The sequence below is a fragment of the Elgaria multicarinata genome, chromosome 1, assembly GCF_023053635.1.
Source record: "Elgaria multicarinata webbii isolate HBS135686 ecotype San Diego chromosome 1, rElgMul1.1.pri, whole genome shotgun sequence".
Taxonomy (NCBI): domain Eukaryota; kingdom Metazoa; phylum Chordata; class Lepidosauria; order Squamata; family Anguidae; genus Elgaria; species Elgaria multicarinata.
The window spans coordinates 209,180,483-209,204,760 of NC_086171.1; the positions used below are offsets into that span (position 1 = coordinate 209,180,483).

Consider the following 24,278-nt stretch of genomic DNA (forward strand, 5'->3'; position numbering starts at 1 on the left):
CAATATTGCCAAGCACAGACTACAACCACGAAAGTAGCAGATGTCAAATGCTGCTGCTGAACATCAAGTTTTTACAGATCATTTTTGTGTGTTGGAGGATTGATTTTGGTTTACTTTTGACTATGCTAAAAATTGTCAAAGCTGGTGTACATGTAGGACTAGGCTCCTAGCAAAACAACTCAAAAGGCTTTACAAAAGGAAATAAATTTTATACAGAAATGCGAAGGGGGGGTAGGGTGGAGGAGTTTTAGCAACAACAGCATGAAAACAGTGCTATCAGCATGTAGCAATTTCTCCCAAACTATTATAACGATTAGGAACATGCCTCCCCCCCCCAACTCCACATTTAAAGTTTGGATATCAGGACTACAGAATGTGAACCAGAGGTGAGACCAACACAGCTTTATTTATATAGTGTGTCAAAACCTAATTACACAAATCTGTTTCCATGCATTAATTTATGCCTGAAGCAAGTTCTTTTTAATTATTTCACAAGACAGAAATGCTTGACCTTTAGGGATATAGTGCTGCACTCAAGATTCTTGGAAAGGGTGTGGGAAATTAGTCCTGCCTTCTACTGCTATTGTGTGGGTACGGAGATTAACTGCATTTCTTTAGCCTGTGGAATGCTTTTCTGCCAGAACACAGCTTAGAAACAGGTCAGAGTTCAGCCATACCTGAGGCAGTAAACCAGTGTCTAGGCTATACTCCCTTCAGGTTGTGGGTGGAGACTTAGGAATTCATGCTTCTCCACACACACGCACCCAAAAAAAATCACACAGACAGTAACATTGCAGAGAGCCTAGGCCAGAAACTGTCTGACATTACTTCAGGAATACTTGACCAAAAGGAAGGAAAGGAACCTCTCGTGCAAGCACTGAGTCATTACTGACTCTTGGAGGGACGCCAGCTTTCGCTGACGTTTTCTTGGCAGGCCTTATAGCAGGGTGGTTTGCCGTTGCCTTCCCCGGCCGTGATTACCTTTCCCCCAGCTAACTGGGTACTCATTTTACCGACCTCGGGAGGATGGAACGCTGAGTCGACCCAAGCCAGCTGCCTGAAACCAGCTTCCGCTGGGATCGAACTCAGGCCGTGGGGAGAGTTTCAGCTGCAGAAACTGCTGCTTTACCGCTCTGCGCCACACGAGACCAAAGCATGCGAATAAATTTCCAAAAAGCAAAGACGGCACGTAGTGGTAGGCTTTTAACACCTAGGGATAACCAATTTGTTTTGAAATTATATCTTAGAGTTACGGACTGAAAAGTAGAGTTGCAACCCTTGAACAGAATTGAAGGATTAAGTAACTAAAGGTGCAGCCCTATAGCGCCTCAGAGGGCATCTCATTGGCCATATTGCGTGGGTGGAGGAGGCTCGCTGCTGGAGTCTGCTGCACTGAACTGGCAGAAACCTCCTCCACCTCATCACTGATGCCCCAAGGTCAGCAGAGGGAGCAGGGAAGGGCTGTTAGGCCAGCTGAAGGGAAGCCTTAGACCTACACAGCCCTCCCGCTCCCCAGACCTCTCCCCAACTTAAACTGCACCAGTCTTGGAACTGGCATGGTTTGTTTCCTCCCACTGATTTCAATAGAAGTTTTTTAAAAACCCAAACATTGGCTCAAAAACTAGCAAAGACTGCAGCTCAGTGGTAGAGCATCTGCTTTGCATGCAGAAGGCCCCAGGTTAGATTCCCCAGCATCTCCAGGTAGGCAGAAAACTCCTGCCTGAAACCCTGGGGAGCTGCTGCCAGTCAGTGTCAACAATACTGGGCTAGATGGGCCAATGGTTTGACTCAAGTATAAGACAGCTTCCTATGTTCCCAAGCCTCCCACCTGTAGCTGCTATAAGCCAGCAGGGTTTTGAGAGGCGCTCTGCTAGGGATCTCACCTTCCCAGCTAAGCAGGCTACTGGTCAGAATAAAAACATAGTAAACAAAACTAATAGTTCAATTGACAGTGAAACGTACAGCTTTTTAAAGGACTATTTACATCGCAGTGTATGGCTTTAATAAGGAATTAAACACATTAAAGACAGCATTGTGTTCCAATGAAGAATGATGGCTTTTGTTCTGAAAAATCTAAAAAAAGAGAGCTCTAGCCAAATGATGTACCCAGTTTCAAAGCAGGCACAATCCCAGTGTTATTTTCCAATGCGCTCCCTGCCTCCCCAGTCTTTTCACGTTACACATACACCTTGCACGTATATACCCCTATTCAACCAGCGGCAGCACAATGAAACAGAGGGGGTAAGGCTGTTCCTTGCTCCAGCTAGGCAACAACAGCAAAGGAAGTAGGAAGAACCTCCTATTCTCAACGTCACTCACATTCATTGCCGCTTTCTCCTTGGAGCACCAAGGAAAGCGCTCACTAGCCACTACAGTGGGCTTTGATCCACCAATATGGCAAAGCTAGTAGCCGCCAAGCCCTCAAAGCAGCCTGCACATCAAGGCCGCTCCCATCATCATGTTCTTTCCCCAGCGTTTGCTCGATGGAGAAGGGGCGGGAGTGCAAACTGGCCATGGGCCCGAATGCTAAGGGGAAAAAAATGAGATGACATCACACTTGCTAAGTAGGTATTATTTATTAAGGCTTGTATTCTCCTAGAGGAAAAAGTTAATTTGATGCTGTCCCGTTACTCCTTACATCAGAAGCAACAGTCCAGAGACAAAGCTATATGTTCTAAATACAAGTCTAAATGATACAGCTTAAACTTTCATTTAAATTGGAGGTCCTCTTGAGTAAATAGTTTTCAGAAGATATTTGCTTTCTAATATAAGTAAAAGATCCTCTACAATAAACACGTGCAGATTCGGTGTGCTAGAGCAACAGGCATGAGCACCAAGAATTCATGCTAAATTTGGAAACTCCGGTTGGTGGCCAGTTCTTCGACAGCTCCCTCATTCCACAAAAACATGACAGCAAATTCCGTTTCGTAAAACAGTTGTCTTTACTCATCCAACAGAAAAAAATAATAGACACACAGAGTCAATTTTAAACATCTGAAGCATAATCCATCATATGAGTCTGTACTAAGATTCTATATTAAAGCTCACCATTATCAGTATAAATTTTTAAGTGGCATTTTTGAGGGGGGGGGGATGAAGAAAGAAAAAAGGGGACATATTAAAAACAATGTGTTTAATGGCATATTAGACAGCTGGGGAAAAAAATCTGTTAAAAGCCACATTGCCCCAAGCCCCTGCAATGCTGAAAACATTATTTAAACCATTAAAAGCTACAAACAGAACAAAGATGACGGTAGAGAGAAAACGCCTCACCTTTTTGTTGCAAGGTATGATATATTGCAGATCCCCACTAAAAAGCAATGGTTCACCAAATATGAAAGTTATTTTTAGACTGTGTACGTTACAATCCATGAGGAACATTTCTCATGCAAGCTCCACCAAAAATGACTGCAAAACCACAATTGCGTTTATGCAGTTCCCATCTATGCCGCTTGCATGTGAAATTAGCCTTGTGAATTTTGCCCTTTTAATTTTCTACGAGACAGAACCATGTACTTTGCTTTTCAAAAATAATTAAAACAGATAAAAAAATGAATTCTACAAAGTGGTCTGAACTTGGCTGTATTGATGTCAACGCTTTTGATGTAGGTAATTTCTCCAAACAAGCTTAAAATGACAACAACAACAAAAATCAATACATGTTTCTTTTTATGCTTGCCATGAAGAATCAAGACAATTGTGAGGATGTCGAGACAAGAGGATCTGTACTACGTAAATATAAAATTATGGTGACTTTTTCAGGTTAGAAACATAATTTGTGCTGAAGTCTTAAGAAGTCTTTGGGAAATACTAATATTTTCAGAATATTCAGTTAAAGATTAAGGGTGCAATCCCGTGCCTGTTTAGACAGAAAAACGTCCTACAACTTCAAGCATTCCCCAGACAGCAAGCTGCAGGACTTTTTTCTGTCCAAACAGGCATAGGATAGTGCTTTAACTTGTTTAACCAACTTTTTTAAAAAATTAAAAAACAAAAAAACAGAACACACCTTTATTTATGGATTCTACACCATTTTACATAGAAAAGGTACAAATTAACGCATATTCACCTTGGCAAAACCAAAATAATAAAAACACACTACAGTGTACTTAAAAGATGCAAGAATTTAATTTCCCCTGCACAAAAAGATACTGGAGCTGAAAGCTTTACAGTCTCCTGATGCCAGAATATAGCACCAGAGTACTTTTTAAAAAGATTCAATTTTTCATAATCAAATTTAATATCAGTTCTAGTATATATATATTTATAGCAAACCATATATATGTTTATTCTTATTGTTTATTTCGATTCTGACGTTCCTGTAAAGAGAAAAACATGAAATTAGAAATAAAAAATACTTACAAAACTCTTTAGTTGTGCCAGTTTTAAGATGCATGCCATGACAACGTTTAGTGTAACAGGACATGTAATTCTCTCCATATCTCAGGAGTTTTGTTATATAAACACATTATACAGTGGCCTCCCTGTGTGGCAACCAACTTTTCTCAATAAGGGTTACAACCAATGGTGTTATTCCAGTAGCACAAAACTTCCACTCCATGCAGAAGCTGTTTTTATCCTTGCGCGAGTGTCAAATTCAATATTTTTGAGCTTGTGCAACCCATTGTGCTGTTGCACACAACACACTGCAAGATCCACACAACGCGATGCACAAGACTTTGCACTTGGTGTTCTGCATATTGCTGCATAACTCATGACAACTTCATTAGATTAGATATTGTGCTAATTCTCAGTTATATCCCATATTATACTAGCAGAAAAGTTACAAGAGTTGACATTGTTCTGCTAGTGGTTAAGCTTCAACAGTAGCCCCCCCATCCCCGTCCCACCCGAAAGATACTGCATCATGGCAAACTCTTTTTGAAACTCAAGAGAATCTCTAAAGCAGTTGGGAGTTACGGGAACATGGCAAGCCCTAGGCTGGCCAAAAGCAGCTTTGGGGAGCCCAGCCTGTTGATAATTTTATAGAAAAGTGGCTACAGTAGTTTTCTATAAAATTATACAGGCCTGCACTCAAAGGAACTGAATGTGCACTTGTATATTACAAGGGAACAACTCCAAACCATGACCCAAAGTCGTATTTTAACTTGACAGTGGCTTGTTACTTCTGGAGTAGGAGATGCTGCAGAAAAAGATCTTCAAAGTCTGCAAGCATCAGTAATGTCACTCACCTAAATTATTTCTCTGGATTGTGGCCCAAGCATCTTGATTTTGCTACAAGTATGCCTTAATTTAAGCACTAGCCTAAGTCCATATTGCAGGACTTTGTTTGAAAATTTGTCTAATTTATTTAAGTGGACCATAAAACAGATGTACCTTTTAAAGCGCTAGTGATAAACCAAATCCCATATTTCCTTACTATTAAGGTAAATTTTTATGTCCCTATTATAGCACTGGACAAAATTTTGTTTTACACATCAGAGTGAAAACAATTAAAGAAGAGCTGGTGACAATGCAATAAGCTTCCACAAACAAAAGCTTCATTTAGGGAAATAGTACATTATCCGCTACTCCTCAAGGAACTGTAAAATGGAGGCATTTCAGGTAACTGAATTAATCCTAGGGTAAAGGGTAGAAGCTTCCAGTCTTGTTCTTCCTGGGAAGCACCCATCACAATCCCAGATTTATCTGCAACTTAAGGACTAGAAGCTTGAAGAAATGAATAATAAACTTGACACCAGAGTTAACCAGCAGCTGACGCCTCCACCTAGTCAAGTGGGAGAAAGTAGAATCATAGAATAGTAGAGTTGGAAGGTCTTATAAGGCCATCGAGTCCAACCCCCTGCTCAATGCAGGAATCCACCCTAAAGCATCCCTGACAGATGGTTGTCCAGCTGCCTCTTGAAGGCCTCTAGTGTGGGAGAGCCCACAACCTCCCTAGGTAACTGGTTCCACTGTCGTACTGCTCTAACAGTCAGGAAGTTCCTGCAACTTGAGCCCATTATTCCGTGTCCTGCACTCTGGGATGATCAAGAATAGATCCTGGCCCTCCTCTGTGTGACAACCTTTCAAGTATTTGAAGAGTGCTATCATGTCTCCCCTCAATCTCCTCTTCTCCAGGCTAAACAAGTAGAGCAGCTGAAAAGAGGGTATTTGACTTGAAGGATCAACAGGTGATCTTGCTCCCTGGATGTGCTGTTCATGTACAGGTTCATTCTCCAGAGTGAAGCTGAGAGCACCACCTCTAGTGCCCGAATAGCACAAAATTAGCCCATAGCTGATGGACTTAGCAAGACCCTCTTATTCTCTTTGCTTTCACCTCACCCTCCAATTCTCCTACTTCATTCCCGATGCCTGAAAATCCATGCTCACCACTGACATTATATGTCTCTTCTTGCTAATAAATTGCATTTTGAAATATTTTAAAGGCAGTTATTTTAGCAGATGCTACTTTTCTATGTATTGCTGGATTGTGAATGCACTTAAGGGGTGCATCTTACACCAGTAAAGAATTGTTTACTTCAAGGTAAACACCATTTACTGTTCAGTCTCACGCTTCTGGTTGTTGCCTTATAGTATTTTCCTGAAAATTGTGCAGATGTTTGTGCTTTTTTCAAAGTTATTAATGCCTGAATTTCTAGTCTACCTATACTCTGTAGTATTTTGTAACAAATAATCCAGTTCTAATGAATATTAAAATAGTTGGTATAGTTGATCAGTGTGCCAATGAAGAAGTCAACTTTGCTAAATGTAGGTCAAGATCCAAGCAAATGTGAGTGGTTGCTTCACTTGCACATGGAATACTGTTAAGTTCCTGCTTAAAATAGTAGCTCCCTATAGACCTCCAACATCAGAATTTCCCTAGAGTGATGCTGCAAAAGACTGCAACCAGAATGAATTTATGCCCCTTCCCATGTGTAAGCAGAAGCACTTCCTGTTCATACATGGGAAGCAGTGGGTATGAATTTCACCCTTAGTTCTTCCAGGACCTACAACACAAGGCCTATACCTATTACAACATACCTACAAATCTAAGCCAAGCATCAGACCCATCCTAACTTTTTAACCTACAAAACAGTCGCATGTATGTTGAAAGTCTCTGCGTTAAATCTGAAAACCAAAGAACAACTCAAGCGTAAATATGTACTTCTAAAAAATAATCCGGAAACCGTTTTCAAACCCTTAGACTCCCCTCCTCCCTAGTATTTCCTTCCAATGTTTAATAAAATATTCTAAAGCCAGTTTACCTTCCGCACCACCTCTTCCTCCTCCTGACGTTTTTCGTAATGAGAAAAGTCATCGAAGATGGAGGTGGTGTGCTTGTACGTAGCAATAATTTTAAGCACTTGTTTTGCTTTTTCTAAGGGCACCTCCTGAGTGTCACGGGAGTTTGTAACCGGTTTGTTGTCATTGTTCTCCAGCCTGATATGTCGGAGCTGATTGTTGGGCACATCTTTCACGAAGATCCACTTGACGTCGAACTTCCCCTTCCATTTGTCCTGAGACCAGACGCCAGCACTGGTGCCATAGTCCACTGAAGACTTCATTTCTGCCACTCCACAGAAATGTCCACTGCCGTTGACGCTGAAGAGTAAGTAGACTGGGCCCTTACTATTCATAGAGCGGAAAGCACTGTCCAAACGCTTGTTGCCATGTTCTGTGCTACACCAAATGGAATATTTGATGGAACGATGAATATCGTCCTCAGAATAGCTCTTAATTATGAACACACGTCCATTTTTAAGGTTCCATTCAAAATCCTTAGGGTTGTAACTGTGGGCAGCTTTCAGCTTTTCAAGAACAGGATGGGATTCACCGCCTGGGATGGAGTTAGCTGGAGTACTGCCAGGTGAATTGCTCTCATTGCCAGTTCCTGCAGTTTGGCCAAAAGCTGCGTTTCGGTTACGAGGCGCCACCCACCGGTTTTGAGGTGGCAGCGGCTGAGGGTTCTGATATGGCAGCTGGCTCAGCGGAGGTGGCTGGGCAGGAATAGGCTGAATAATCTGTGGTTGTGGGACTGATTGAGGAGAAGGGATCTGCTGGGGAGTAGGAACTTTGGCCACAGGACCTTTATTGTCCCACGTACCGATGTCCATGTTATGTTTAATAGGTGGCGGAGGCAAAGCCCCGCCTATTACAGGCCCACTTTTTGCTTTCATCTTGGGCTGAGGTTTTGCAGGTTTGCTAGCAATAGCAGCCCAAGAGGTTGGCTTAGAAACTGGCAAGTTTATACTTGATCCACCATTGCCAGACAAAGCGCCCGTCATCCCAGCACTGTTCACCACGGAACCCACCGTTTTCACGGCAGATGTTGCGACGTCCCCACCTATCTTCAGTCCAACCATTCCTTGTTCAATGCTATTCATCCCAGGAGCTTTATTTAAAGTATCGTTATGAAATCCGGTCTGCCCATCCACAATAGTACCACCCAGAGAGCTGGGTGGATAGCTGTAGCTGCTTCCATAAGCTGAGTTTTGAGTCTGCTGTCCTTGAGACCCACTCGTTCCCCATGCTGAGAAAGGTGGGTTTTCAGGGAAAAAATTAAACCTGTGTGGGTAAATGTTGTTCCCCAGGCCACCAGGCTGTCCAAAAACAGCATCATGCATGAAATGGTGATCACCATTACTGAGCTGTCCATAGGTAGTGAGGTATGGAATAGGAGGGTCTCCTCCAGTGGACCATGGTGCTTCACTGAGAGAGTAGGGAAAGCTAATAGACGGCGGATAATAACTGGATAAGTAGGGATCTGTCATTGATGGATAGCTGTTGTTCTGTTAAAGACAAGAAAAGTGAGATATTCACGAAGTTATTTAAACTAGAAGAGATGCTTTTTAAAAGTTCAAATCTCCTGCACTACCATAGCTTAAAGAGCTACCAAATGCCTCACATTCTAAAAACGTCTCTTAGCTTCTCAACTGTTTCAGCCACTCAAATTAAAACAGGTCTCTTCGATCACAAACTTTCCCACAAAACTATTCCATGGGTTAATCCTCATGAGAGCCATATTTTGTTTTAAATCTTCTCTAGCTTTTGGTAACTGGAGAATTATGTTTAAACTAGTCTGAAGATGCCAATGTTATGATACCAGAATTGCTTATCCCGCACAGTTTTTAAAATGTTCTCAAACATTACACCAACATTGTGCAGACATTTTGCAAAGTATCAATAACATTAAATGTTTACAGATTCTTAAACTGTGTTGCTTTGAAGCAAGATTACCTCCACTGTGCAAACCATCAAAAATGCTTGAGACACATTTTCATGTTGCCAAGGCACATCACATAAGAGTCCAAGGGTCTCTACTTCCCTTGCTCGGCTTCGTCCATTTTCTTCCGCTGCCCCTTACGCCTGGAACGCTCTTCCAGAACATTTGCGAACTACAAGTTCAATCGCAGTTTTTAAAGCTCAGCTAAAAACTTTTCTTTTTTCTAAAGCTTTTAAAACTTGATTTTGATCTGACTTTTATACTGTTAGTTTTACTCTACCCTGTGCCTGTTTGGTGCATTCTCTTCCCCTTCTTATTGTTTTATTATGATTCTATTAGAATGTAAGCCTATGCAGCAGAGTTTTGCTGTTTTATTGTTTTACTCTGTACAGCACCATGTACACTGATGGTGCTATATAAATAAATAAATAAATAAATATGTTCAACAAGCGACTCTCCGCTCTTTCACCTCAGTTTCAGTTACCAAAACATGTCACTTCCCCCTACATAATCTTGCAAATTCTGACCCTTTTTACTCATTCTCTCTGCTCTTTGGTCCATACATTGGATATACCCATTAGCATTCTTCACCCATATTGATTCAACTTATCTGCCCAGAATTCTGTTCCCATAATTATCCATCCCACCAGTTATTTTGATCAAATTCTACAACTCAGCAGTTCCTCATCTTTGTTCTGATCCAACAAGGCCTTCTGTAAATTCTTACTCCTCAAGGTTTCATGCCTTCTTACCAATCTTCTCCAATTTATTGGCTCATCTTCTTTCAAACTCACTTAACATACTTGTCTCTGCCCCAAACTATGGTAATTTTCCATATCATATCTGTAATATCACCTTTTCTTTATCTCTGTTCTCAAAGCCTAGCTTTTTGTTCAGACTTTCCACAGTTTCTTTCCTCCCAGGACAGCCCCACCCTACTGGGGCTACTTTGTTTATAATATTTTAACACGTTAGCTTTTCTTGAGAAAAAGTGCATGTCATGAGATCCCCATACTCAAAATTAAACAATATTAACTAGTCCTTGCACTAGTTCCAGCAAACACAAAAGGCAAGCATCAATATGTCACAGGAAAATAATAATAATTCCTACCTACTAAGAGGTTTTGCACTATGAAGTCTTATCTCTGGGCTAAATTTACCATGTAGCAAGTTTAGAACCTATGGCATTCCAGTTAGAAGGGATCACAATTAGAAGTGATTTACAGTAGCAGGTAGCATTTCTGATCTAAATATTCCAGAATAATTTATGTCTTGTAACTCCAAAGTGTCCATGTAGAGCCTTAGCAGGATAAAGCAGGTTTACCACTCAGTTTTGGTAAGCTATCTAACTATTTTGCTTGGGTTATATTAGGAAAGAACATAAGAACAGCCATGCTGGATCAGACCAAGGGTCCATCTAGTCCAGCACTCTGTTCACACAGTGGCCAACCAGCCATCGGCCAGGGACCAACAAGGCAGGACAGAGCAAAGAGTATGTGGGAAGAAGCCTTAGTATTAAGCTTCATTTCAGAGGAAACCACAAAATGCAATTTATCCCAACAACCAAAAGAATAAAACACTGGCGAAGTGGGATATGTCACGTAATAAAAATAGAATCTCTGAGCTATATTTACGTACACAAAACACATGAAACCACTTTAGAAATTCACATTTTAAAAAAAAACAACTTTTATCATCACTGGAAAATTCTCTAAATCCCTTATTACTGCATTTTTAACACATTAGCTTTTCTTGAGATACAGTACACCTCACGAGAGTGTATACAGTCCAGAAAATAATCATTTGCAAAAAACACAAATTGGCTTCTGTGTTTTGTATATCTACATTCAGTTTGTTTGTTTTTATAACATTTCATATTCCAACGTGTTAAGCTTCATTTCAACCTATTTCTCCTTCACTTTTACGGAACTCTGTTTTGTTTCTTTAAATCACACTCAACAATACTGAGGTTTTTGGAATCACAATTCTAAACTAGCAATTTACCTTTTTAATCTAGTTATCTGTCCGCTCTGGTAACACGGTTTACCCACATGAATGCAATGCAATATGGACAGGGTTTTCTGCTGAAAATGTGGCCAGATTCTTATCGGCAGCCATTGCCTCATCAACGTCTGGTAGAAATCTAATATACATTACACGGAAAGACTGTGTCACACATTACTGAGTGCAGAGCTATAGAAATGAGTGCCAGCTCTTACTGAACTTCTTCCAAGCCACCGTTCCCCGAAGGAGTGGCTTGGGTCAATTTACAATGAAAAATGGAGGGAGACACAGCACACAAATGATTCAAACCATGGCATTATTGATACATGAAAACCTACACTGAGAAGCACTAAAAGTCACGCTCCAAGATGACTACGGAGTCACATGAATTGGAAAAAAGCAGCCATTTAAATGATGTGCATTTGGGAGATCTACTAAAGTGAGGACATGTCATACGTTCAGCATAATGCCGATACTCTTGAAGGAGAAGAGTTACTAGTTATGTTAGCTATGTATTACTGCCAGTAATGCAGGCATATGCCCCTGAATACCAATTGCTGCAGACCGTGAGTGGCAGGGTGCTGCTGAACTCATGCCCTGCTTGTGAGTTTCCAATGAGCATCTGCTTGGTCAGTGTTCAAACAAAAGGCTGGATTAGACAGGCTTTTGGTCTGCTCTGGCATGGCTCTTATGTGCTCTAATAACCATTTGTAGTTAAATTGAGTTTCTACAGGCCATCAATAGTTTAAACAAGCCTAATCTGGTGCTCTCTCTCCAGATGTTTTAGACGTCAACACTTATAAGCCCCAACTAGCCTGACCAAAGACCAGTGATGATGGGCATTGTAGTCCAAAACATCTGGAGAGCATATGTTGGGGAAGGCTTGTTTAAACCATCTGCTAGTGTTACTATCACTATTGTTACTATAATAACAATTTACTATCACAGCAATGGTCAGAATACTGAAAGTGCAAAGCAGCAGAAGACCTGAAGGTCTTCTACATCCAACTACCCCCAAGAGTTCTCCAGTATCACGTACCTGCTACTCTGACACTAGCAGAGAGCAGGAAGAATCAAACCAGGATATGGCCAAGTTGTCTGAAAGCAGAAGTCTCCATCGTCTCCTCCTCCTATACTTGCCCCAAATCTACTCTTGAGGATCCCTATCCCAATCCTCCAGAGCAGAATTCGGGGATGCAGGGGTGATGGGAAATGCCTTCCACCAGTTCTTACTTCTCCACTGCTAGAAGGACACCATTCAATTCAACCCAAGGAATAATTTCATCTTACAAGCAAGCTGCGTCATGCACGTTAGTTTACTGGGCAAGACACCATTTCCCTAAATCACTATCAGACCTGACTAAGAAGGAAAGACACGCTCAGTTACTAATCCTATAGAAAGGAATAATTTAGATAAAAGGATGCACAACTGCTCAGCATAGTGTCACATAACTAATGTGTCAAAAACCACACCAATTTCCTTATTTTAGGTGTAGGAGCCAGTATGCTATACTGAAAATAGGCAGGTGGCCCTGGAATGTATGGAATTCAGGTTAAAATCTCATCTTGTCTATGAAGCTCACTGGATAGCCTTTGGAGAGGCACTACTCTCACACAGACTTAACTCACAGGGCTGTCATGAGTTTAATTTAGTTAAAAAGCATAAACCGTTTGGTAAGCTGAAAAGTGCGGAAAAGGTAGATAGCATATATCAAGTTCAATGACAACAAGTAAACTTGGCTTCAGCCACTTATTCAGCCTACAGCAGGTTTAATCCCAAGCGTATGAAGGTGCTCACCCCCATAAATGGTGGAGGCCAACTGCAAAATGCAGCAGCTAGACTGCTGGCGGGTACATCTTACAGAGACCACATAACACCGGTCTTAAAGGAATTGCACTGGCTGCCTATATGCTTCCGGTCGGAATTCAAGGTGTTGGTAACGATGTTTAAAGCCCTAAACGGCTTGGGACCTCGATACTTGAGGGAGTGCCTCTCCTTATATATGCCTGCCCGAGACTTGAGATCTGTTGGAGGAGCCCTTCTCTGCATCCCATCAGCACAACACATTCACTATGATGGGACAAGGGAGAGGGCTTTCTCTGCTGTGGCACCCCAGCTGTGGAATGCCCTCCCCTTGGAGGCCCGACTGGCGCCAACGCTGATTTTATTCTGGCGCCAAGTGAAAACATGGCTTTTTAACAAAGCTTTTAATGGTTGAATTCACTAAGTTGGCACATTGTTTTAACTGTTTTAATAGTTTTACTGCTTTTATATATTGTTTTAACTTGGTTTATGGTTTAATTTGTTTTTAGCTGTGTATATTTACTGTTTTATACTGTATGCTTTTATCTGTACACCGCCCTGAGATTTTATTGATATAGGGCGGGATATAAATGTTTTAAATAAATAAATAAATATTTATACTTAGTGTATACAGTTCTTGATCTAGGCGACTGAGGGTCAAATTACACGTCGGAGGATAGCCTTTTATTTTGCAAAAGGTTCGCGGCTGTGGGGATGGCTCAGCCTTTTCCCTCATATGAATCACATTCCTGAAGTTGCTATTAATGCGGGGTGGGAGGGGGGATCACATGCTTAAGCTTTCCTCTCTGCAGCTAATAGTGCTCTGAGGATAATTTAAATTGGTGAGTAGATGCTGGGGAAAAGGGGAAGAAAAGCTAAAAATTTATACTTTTGTCTAATTCCTACTGGTCAATTAAGTGTCATTGACAGTGTGTCAAGCAGTAAGCTTCTCATATAAAAGATAGTTGACCTTATTTCAAAGATCCAATAGGGCATCAAGCAAATGATTTTAGTAGAACAGCAGAACTACTGCCTGGTGTGGGGAAGAAAAAAGAGTTGCTGAGGGACTAAATATTTATTTATAATTTGCCAGCACCTTAGAGAAGCCGCAGAGGAGAAGATCTTGTCCACAGAGGAAAATACTATATGGCAAAAATTATGTGCGGAGTCAGGGGTTTTATACACAAGCACTGCAGCTAACCTAGGCTGAGCGTAAGAAAAGGAGGACAGGGCTCCTGTATCTTTAACAGTTGCATAGAAAAGGGAATTTCAGCAGGTGTCATTTGTATATATGGAGAAGCTGGTGAAATTCCCTCTTCATCACAACAGTTAAAGCTGCAGGAGCTATACCAGAGTGACCATATTTAAGAGAGGGCAGGGCACCTGCAGCTTTAACTGTTGTGATGAAGAGGGAATTTCACCAGGTTCCCCTATATACAAATGACACCTACTGAAATTTCCTTTTCAATACAACTGTTAAAGATACAGGAGCCCTGTCCTCCTTTCCATATGGTCAGCCTAGCTAACCAAAACAGCTGCTTGCTTGGAATTACAGGACACTCTTCAAAACAGCATTACTTGAAATCATGGACACGATACGAATACACATAAAGCAGAATGTAGCCACCTGAAACAGAGCTTGCAGCAGCTACTTTACATAAAATATTTTCATTTATTGCTTTCACATAAGAGTGATCTGTTCGGTGAGGAATGTGCCCAAGAAGCTAATACACAGGCCTTCCCCACTGTGGTGCCCTGCAGAGATGTTTGGACTACAACTGCAGTCAGCACTGACCACTAGTCATGCTGACTAGGGCTAATGGGAGTTGTAGTTCAGAACTTCTGGAAGCCAACTCATTGGTGAAGATACAGGCTTTCCCCCATGTCCTCTTTTCTCCCCCAGGTAACTAAAAAATGAGCATGTCAGATAGATTTTTCTTTCGGCTGATGTGTAACTCAAGAGATTCTACTAAGAATGAAGCTGTTTACTTCTCAGCAATTTCAGACCCATAAGTTTTACAAACATTTTAGGATATTAACATTCTCAGCACTAACTGAAAGGAACAACAGCTTGATCTTTACTTCAGAAGCAGACACAAAGAAACCACAACATTCTGAGGTGACCTGTAAGTGACACTGTCAATTTAAGCCAGTGGTTGTTTGTTTATCTGAAATTAGATGGAATGCTACACCACCATAAGAGGCCTTCGACTCTCTCCATCATACACAAGATTTCTTAAAAATCTTTTTTTAAAAAACACAGACAGCTTTCTGGTGCCTTACACTCCCCAAAAGCCATTTTTAAAAACATTTTCGGCCGTGTTGACTAACCTGATTTGACTGTCCAGAAAGGTAAGGCTCAAAATCGTTGTCATGAACTGTATCCTTTTGATGAAGAGAACCATTTTGTACTGAAACAAAAGAGCTGCAATTATAACAATGTACATTCAGAAGTTTCAATAAAGAACCATTTCCTAAAGCACAGCAACAGTATATGTAAATAAAGCAGTCTTTATTCTATGGCCATGTCAATCTAGACAAGGCAAAGGGATCAGATTTCAGCAAGATGGGAGGGGGGAACCTTCCACAGGCACTCAAGATGTTAGTGTTGCTTATAAAACTAGCTTGAATGACTGTTATCGAGCAGCTTGCAAGCAGGTTTTTCAACAAGCTGCAACGCAGCTTTGACAAGAACAGGAGTAATACTCATACAATACACTAACATACACTCCTCTTGTGAAGAAAAACTGGAGAGGTTAGTGAGCAAGAACAGAAATCTGAGAGGCCTACAAGTCAGCAAGGCATGCCAGGAAGAGGTCAATAAAATGCTAGCTGAGTGGTCTTTAAAGTTCAAGCTTTGGTATCCTCGTATGTAAACTGGAGATTATACACTTCTCTACTAGGCTAGATAACTCCCGTTAAAATATTTCTTTATTTTAGACTGTATATTACTCTCAATTAATACTTAATTTCTTTATTTTAGACTGTATATTACTCTCAATTAATACTTAATATATAGCAACAACATCTGCACCACTCAACTTTTCAGACTGTGTTTTGGATACCCTGGGATTCCTTGAAAGCTTATAACAAGTTCCACAATAAGATTGCCACTAATACAGAGAAGCTTCCTTGAAAGATAGGTTGCCAATCATTACAGATTTTCCTTCATAACATGCAATGCAGGGGAGTGCTGGGTGTGTGCTAAGGTGTGTTCTCAATTCACAGAGACAGACATTGAGGCCTGATAGGCCTGGCCGGCACTCTATGTGAATTGAGTGGGCATCCTAGAACATTCCTTCCTGTCCAGAACCCTAGATTGCAAGCAGGGCTTCCATGGCAGAGCAAATGATATGAAAACGTTCCTTGAAGGTACAAAAGCCACTAGTAATACAGACAAGTTAACAAACCTACCAGAACAGAGTTTTATAAATAAAATATATTAAACGCTTAAGCCATCATAGAAAAATATCAAAACCTGATCTGATATGTATTCAGAATCAGAAAGTCGTATCGCTGAGTTACACCAAATACAAATCATGCTTTTATGAAACTACAAATTCTGAATCAAGTAGGATGCATTAGTCTAGGGCACTTATAGAGCTTTAATAGCTTATTGTAACCATATAACAGGAAAGGTTCCCACTTTTGTGGGGGGTTTCAGACACAAACTGTTAAAGCCATTCAAAGTGCTTTGCTGCAGATCACAGATGAAATTAGCTTTAATAGGAAATGCTAGAAGTACAATAAGATTTAAAGCACAATAAAAGGGCATTTTCCGAACACTACCAATGCCAGCATACCGTAAAGCAAAAAGTCAAGAGTCTCATGCCAAGTTAGGAATGCTGAAGTCCACTTAAGACACACAATGGGCAACATAAAATTGACTGTGTGGTACTGTATGGCTGAGTTAGGGTTATTTCTGGCAATGTTTTATACATTGTCCACTATGCTCTCTTCTTTAAAGTGCTTAAAAAGCCTTTAACTTGCTCCAGAAACAGGGGTTGAGTATCCCTGCAAAATTAAAATTCCTGGCATTATAGTGTGAAGGAGAAATATGCCAGATGACGGTAAGGTATTGTATAATTGCTTGAGGGGATACATGAACGTATACATTTTATTTTACTTTTTCTTGTTGCCTATTCTGACATATCAGGCTTGGGTGGACTATATTACAGATTATTATATGCAACATTATGATCCAGATACACAATATAAATTGTAAGCAAGACTGTTTGCTTTCCAAAACTCAGTTTCTCAGGTGCTATTTTATATATAATCTCTACATCTTGCACTCATAGACGAATTTGAACTTTGGGATACGTGCTACAAGAATAGTTTCAGTGGAAAAAGAGCAGTGATGTATCAACTCCCATGACCTATAATCCCATAACTATCAATAATACTCTGGTGACAGAAAAGGAAGTTGCTAACTGCAATACAGAATTCACATTATCTTGGAATTTTACTATTTTGGGGGCATTCCTTTATAACAACACTGCTTGCATCATTGCTGTTTAACACAAGTGGGAGAGTTTATTGTTTTGTATTTTAAAGTATGCTGTAATACACTTTTCAAGGGTAGAAATCTATTAAGTAAAGAAATACGTAAGACATTTAAGCAAACCCACCCAAAGAGGGCATGGACTGCAGAGCAATACCCACTGATTTCTGAGTAGACACATAGGACTCCAACACCTAAGTTAGTATAAAAGGCTTGCTTCTACATAAAGATAGGACCTTGTTGCATTAAAAAAAGCTGTATTTCATCAGTGAGAGATGTTAGTATGCATTTAGCATACATCTGCTTTCAGAATAATCCATTTTAGGTCAGAATTTTCCTTACCTTTATTATCCTGTGCTTTTGGTCTCTGTCATATTACATGGAAAGATAAAGAAAACAGATAATACTTGTCACTTGCTGAGCCCTCGGAATAAAGCAAACAACCATTCTAATTTATATATTGCAATTCAGAAAAGACAATGCATACACAATATTGTGAATCCATTTCAAAGTTTATAATTACAATTCCCAACCACAACACTTTTTTCTGGTCTCAAAATTCCCTGCATCTGTTACCATTTGATGTCTAATGAATTATCTCAAGATTATTTGTGACTAATTCCAGCAAGAAATGGTCAAGGGCATGGTATGTACAGTATCAGGGACTTTCAAGGAATTAGTACAGAGAGTATCCTCAATAGAGGAATGTAATAAATGTCAGGGATTCAGCCCAAGAGAAAGGGTTGGGGACTGAATGTCAGGAAAGAGACTCAAGAAAAGCACGATGTCTCAGAACAAAGGTTAGAAAGCCAGAGAAGAAAGGAAGGAGAAAAAAAACCTAGTTTCTTTAAAAAAACAAAACTCACAATGTGTAGTAAATGTAAGATTAAAAACAAGGGATGAACTGCCAGACAATGGCAACCAAAAAAAGAGGCACTGACTTTTACAGAGCCCTACAGAACCAAAGAGAAACCCCAAACTGACCCAACATGGGAAATGTTAGCCTTAATACAGATATATGAAGAGAGATACAAACTTTTTAGTTCTCTAAGGGCACAATCCTATGCATGTTTAGACAGAGAAAAAAAGTCCTACGATTCCCATGGCTGGCTGAGGAATGTTGGGAATTGCAGGACCTTTTCTATCTAAACAAGCATAGGATTGTGTCCAAAGTACCCTAAACAGGGAATGGAGAAAGAGAAGAACTGAGTCAACAACAAAACAAGGCAAAGATTCAGTCCAGGAGGAGCCAACAAACACATACAGAAATCAAGAAGTATCATGACAGTGAATAACTTATGCCATTTTATCCTTGTTGTGCTTTTATATTGTATTTTATATTATGGTTTTATACTGTTGTTTTATACTTTGAATGGTTTTAATTTTTGTGAACTGCCCAGAGAGCTTTGGCTATTGGGCAGTATAGAAATGCAATAAATAAATACAGAGAGTAAAGAAGCAAGAGGTGGCTAAGAAAGAAAATTGTCTAATACAATAAAAGACATCCATAGTAAGAATAAATGTCCGACTGATGTAGCTTGGCAACTAAGGCCGTGAGGTCCCTGGTCTAAATTCCATTTCAGCCGTGAATTCACCAGGTAGCCTCAGGAAAGCCACTGGTTTGTTCAGACAACATGCTAACCCATCATGGTTTGCTCAAAATCGTGATCCGCGGTGGGTTAAGCATGTCATGTGGCGGGAGAAACCCATCCCCACAGTAGGTCACCTGCCCATGCCCACTAACCATCTCATGCAAGATGGTTTATGGACACCCATGGTGGTTCCCATGTCATCTGGTGGGAACCGCCCAGAGAGCTTCAGCTATAGGGCGGTACAAAAATGTAATAAATAAAAAAATAAACCCTGTGGGTATTTCAGCCCATTTTGGTGAAAAAACAACAAAACTGCGGTGCCCATATAGTCTGCCGACAGGAGCAACCACCACTTCCAGTGACGCTCTTGCTACCATGGAATTTCTCAGTGGTGGGTTCCAAAAAAATTTCTTTCTTTTTTTCTGTTAGAGTTGCTGCCGGGCACCTGTTTGGGACATGAAGGACACCAGGATGCATGGGTTAACTGCACGGAAGTACAGGATTTATCCAAGGAGGGGGAGGGAGGGGAACCACACGGCGCCAAGTGTTCCCCATTCATGCGGTGAGGGCCCTTGTAGGTTAGTGTCCCTCATCACATGGTTTCCCTACCCACCCTTCCTCCATGCATATCTAAACAGGCCCACCACCTCTTATCTGCAGACACTTGCAATATGAGATAACACTACTTGCTGTAAGGCCATCCAAACACTCCATGTAACACTTGATGTAAGACCATCCAAACACTCCAAAGCACTATATAAATGCCAAGCATTATTATTAATAAAGGAGGAAGGAAGCTCATTTGCATGCACTCAGAGGCAGAGCTTTCTAAAAGTCAAGGCACAAAAAAGAAATACCAAGTTCCTCCAGTGAAAGGGGACTGTGGTGCATGTGTTCCAAAAAAAAAAGAAGTTAACGTTCAAAGAAAGAAAAAGGATATGAGAGAATCAGTGACACACTAGATAAACCTAAAAAGGGAATGAACACCAAGGGCAAAGCAAAAAATGCAAAGTCCTACAGAGAGACTGACACCCAAAGCTGAATGTTGGAGTGCAGTATATCCTGAATTTATAGTTAAGAGCACCTAATTTTGTAGTTAAGAGGGAAAGATGACAGAGTAACTACCAAGTACCTATCCAGGAACAGATGCTCAAGTAGGAAGCAAAGAAGAAACCATGGAGACTATACAAGGTATGGTGGTTAGGAAAGAGGGGTGGTGGTAGAGGAGGGCTGGAAAATAAACATGGACCTAAATACAGGCCCTACAGTATATAGCTTGGGGTATGGAAGTTGTGAAGAAATGAAAAGTATTTGGCACATGAATGAATACAGAACCATAACATCCGATGCTGTGTCCTTCACAAGGGACCTATACAGTGGCTTCAGATGGCTGGTTTACATAGGAAACAAATGCAAACCCAGATTTGCCCCCAAAGGCACACTCAGTGCCACAGCCAATCACAGCTTGCTGATGAGCTTGGAAACAGGAGTATCAGACATACTCATGCGTCTATCATACCCTCACATTAAGCGCATACTTAAAACATCTCAAGTGCACAGCTCTCAGTTCGAGAAGCCTGCATGTATCGCTGTGTGCATGTGTGTGAGAGATAGAAAAAGGTCAAACACATGCACAGCCAAACTTCAAGGGGGCAAAACAAAGACCTGAAAGTGGGTGGGGGGGAGAGGAGGGAGAAAGGCAAGATGAAGCCCTATGCAATAATTTATTTATTTTATTAATTTATTACATTTTTATCCCGCCCAATAGCAGAAGCTCCCTGGGCGGTGCTCAAAAATTGAAGGAGCAGGGAAGGCTCTACTTAGCCTACCCCCCCCCCCCTCACCTTGGCACTGCCCAGATGAGCTGGCTACAACTCCCATCATCATGGGGATGATGGGAGCTGTAGTCCAACACAAATGGAGGGTGGTCTATATTAAAACGGAGCTGGGGGGGGGGAGGCAGAGAGAGGAGAGAGAGAAAGAAGAGAGCTGAGTCCCTGTGGAACAGGCAGCCATAAAGACGCGCGTGTGGCCGAGGTAGGGAGGTTTGTTGAGGTCCAGGAAGAAAGGAAGGGGACGGGAAGAGAGCTGAAGAACCGGGTGGGGGGTTAAACGGCAAGCAGAGGAGGGGGAGGGGGGAGAGGATGAGGAGCAGAGAAAGGGAGGCGCTGCCTGCTCTCCCCCGACCCCCCCACCCTAGTGATCCACTTACCTGGGGGTCAACGCTGGTGGCAGACATCTCTCATGCGCCCTGAAGTGGGGGTGGGGGGTGGGGAGGAGGAGGAGGGGGGCGAGGGGAGGAGGCGAGGCCAGACACGAGAGCGCGGGGGGGGGAGGCGGAGGGGAAGAGCGCGTCTGTGTGGAAGCGGGTGAAGAAGGCGGAGGGGAACGTGGGCGGGCGGGCAGGCGCGCTCCCCCCTCCCGTCGCTCGCTTTTCCCGGGAGGAGGGAGTGTGGCTGGCTGGCGAGGGGGGGAAGGGAGGGAGAGAGAGAGAGGGAAGAGATACCGAGTACGCACGCGCGTACTGGGTGAGCGGGTGGGGGGGGTCTTAGGTCAAGGGAAGGAGGGGGAGGGGAGAGGGCCGCGCGCACGCGCGCTGGATCCTTGGTGCGCGCGCGGGATCCTTCCCTCACATCGCTCGCCTCCACACACAGAGACCCGCCGCCGCCGCCGCGCTCGCCTTTCCCTCCCTTTTTTTTTATCTCTCTCTCCCGCTTCTTTCTTTTCCTCGCTCCCGGCCCGAAGGGTGCCGGATCGACTCCCCCTCCTCTCCTTTCCTTGAAGCGGGGCCCGAGTGGGAAGAAAGACGGGCACTTATTCGCCAGCCGGAGGAGCCTTCTAAGTCCAATGGCGGCGGGGACCGGGCTGCGGTGACGTCAACGCCTCTGCCGCGTGGGGCATGTCGGGAGAAGAGGGGGGGAACATTCATACGCGAAGGAGGAAGAGAAGGAAAAGGGGGGGGGGAAGAGAGAGAGAAAAAGGCATCACCTGCCGCGCACGCGCGATGGGATGTGAGCGACGGCGGCCGTTACGCGGAGCAGACGACGTGTAGCCCCTCCTCCTTTTGGTCTGTCGGTTTCTAAGTTCCCGCCCAAACCGCCTTCGTTCGCATGGGGCGAGGAGGGATGATTGGCAGGCAAGAGGAGGAGGGGTGGGTGGGCATTATTACTGAGTCGGAGCCAATAAGAAGGAGGCAAAAGCTGAGGCAGAAGGATGGCGGAGCTATTTTACCTCATGAAGAGGGCGGCTCGGGTACAAATGGGAGCGGGTCTCGCCCTCCTAAACCACAGTGCGAATTTAATCAATAAATAGCGGGTGTCCTCTGTTTCTTTCACATCCCCGCCCCTCCGACGTGGCTCCTGGGCTTTTTCACAGCGGCGTGGCAGGCAGAAATTCAACAGGTGCAGAACAGCGGATCCAGCTGGGAGACGGATCTTCACCTGTTGAATTTCGACGCATGCCAGTCACTCCAAGAGCCCTGCTGCCTGGGGAGGAAAAGGTGGCAGCCCTTCCCTGCCTTGTTTAAAATGGCAGCGGGCTGCAGGGTCGGATTCGTACATATATTCCTGCTTCAGGTGCAACACTGGCGCCCTTCTGCACACGTCGTGTTAGGTTTCCAGCAGAGAATCGGGATGATGCCGAAATACATTTCATTCGGAGAGTGTAGATCCTGAAAGTAATTTCATAACTGCAATTAGTGCAGGAGTAATAATTTGTAAAAAACAACAACACGAAAGACAACAATATCAAGGGCACAATTCTACCTATGTTTAGACAGGAAAATAAAAGACCTACAACTCCCAGCATGCCCCAGCAAGCATGGTTAGCTTGGAATACTGGGAGCTGTAAGGCTTTTATTTTTCTGTCTAAACATGTTTAGGATTCTGCCTTTAAGAAATTAAAGACCCACGCAGTAGTAATAACCTTACTATGGGTGCAATTATATGCACGTTTAAACAGAAAATAGTCCTACAACTCCCAGCATCCCTTTTTTTTCTGTCAAAACATGCACAGGAAAATATTTATTGCATTGGTTTATGAACCTAAATAAAATGTAGTGTAGTGCAATTCTAAGCAATGTTTCCTCAGATCTACCTCTCCGTAAACATGGATAGGATTGCACTACACCCCCACAGGTCTCTAGGAATCAAGGGGTGTTGCATCAAACCTCCAAAGAATCCATTTTCAACAGTGCATTATAGGTTGGAAAGATTCCCAAAACACACAGAGGAGACCCAGAAATAACTCCTGGTTTCAAAGCAGCCAAACCCCTCAAGAGTCCATGGTCAAATGCTTAAAGCCCTCTTGCCTGTCAGATACGAATCAGGTTTTAATGGCCAGTGGGACCAGTGACAGTAAAATGGGGGAGTGCTTGATATCTGTGACTGAAGAGTGAGTTGCAGTAAGATAGGATGCTAAGCCACGGGGAGATGCACGCTTTGCTTTGGCCAAAGCCACGGGTGGCCTTTCTCTTCGCCCGTCACCAGTCAATTCACAGCAGGCCTTGTTACATTTCTCTGGGTGGGAAGAGGCTTTGCTGCCCCCAGAGATCTCCTTGCATCACAGCCTGGGCTTTCCTGTCAAAGTGCGATGTGCTGCATTTGGCAGCCTCAGAAAGGAACGATGCTTCTTCAACCAAGATTTTACAGAGCTCCTAATATTTATTTTATTATTTATTTACTTATTTATTTAGAATATTTATATACCGCTCCCCATTGAAAAATTTCGGAGCGGTGTACAAGGTAAAATGAAAATAAAAACAGAATGAAAACAGTTAAAACAAAATTTAAAAGAAGCAATAACAGTAATCCAAGGCTGCATGTGAAAGAAAGGCTTCTTGGAATAAAGATGTTTTCAGGAGGCGCTGAAAGGAGTACAAGGTCGGAGCCTGCCTGACCTCCAGAGGCAGGGAGTTCCACAGGAGGGGCGCCACCACGCTGAAGGCTCTTCCCCTGGTGAATTCCATTCGGAGGATGGATGGATGTGGAACCACCAGGAGCAGGCCCTCGGATGACCTCAGTGACCGGGCAGGTTGGTAAGGGAGAAGGCGCTCTCTCTCCTCTAATAGAGGATTGCATCTAAGCATTGCACCCGCCCTGAAGGACCAGGTGTGCAGTTCTGGAGTACACCTGGATTCGGTGCAGGGTCGGTCGGTGACAGATTATTTTGCACCCTAGGCAAGGTGAGCTACTTTCACACACACACACA

The 24,278-nt window shown here is 42.6% G+C and overlaps 1 protein-coding gene across 1 annotated transcript; it reads right to left on the reverse strand.

Moving 5' to 3' along the window:
* Positions 1-2,557: 2,557 nt before the first annotated feature.
* On the reverse strand, positions 2,558-21,347 carry YTHDF1 (YTH N6-methyladenosine RNA binding protein F1). The gene is made up of 5 exons (XM_063147026.1): positions 21,283-21,347; positions 17,821-17,845; positions 15,306-15,385; positions 7,209-8,732; positions 2,558-4,319 (listed from the first exon to the last, which is right to left on the reverse strand). Exons 1-5 carry the CDS (start codon positions 21,307-21,309, stop codon positions 4,293-4,295), a joined length of 1,683 nt encoding a protein of 560 aa, XP_063003096.1. The 5' UTR covers positions 21,310-21,347; the 3' UTR covers positions 2,558-4,292.
* Between the last annotated feature and the right edge of the window lie 2,931 nt (positions 21,348-24,278).

Coding starts and splice junctions, on each gene's coding strand:
- YTHDF1 (XM_063147026.1), bottom strand. CDS start 21,309: ATGTCTGCCACCAGCGTTGACCCCCAG. Junction 8,733..15,305: donor TTTCTGGACAGTCAAATCAG/GTTAGTCAACAC, acceptor TGTCTTTAACAG/AACAACAGCTATCCATCAAT. Junction 4,320..7,208: donor AGGAAGAGGTGGTGCGGAAG/GTAAACTGGCTT, acceptor TTCTCTTTACAG/GAACGTCAGAATCGAAATAA.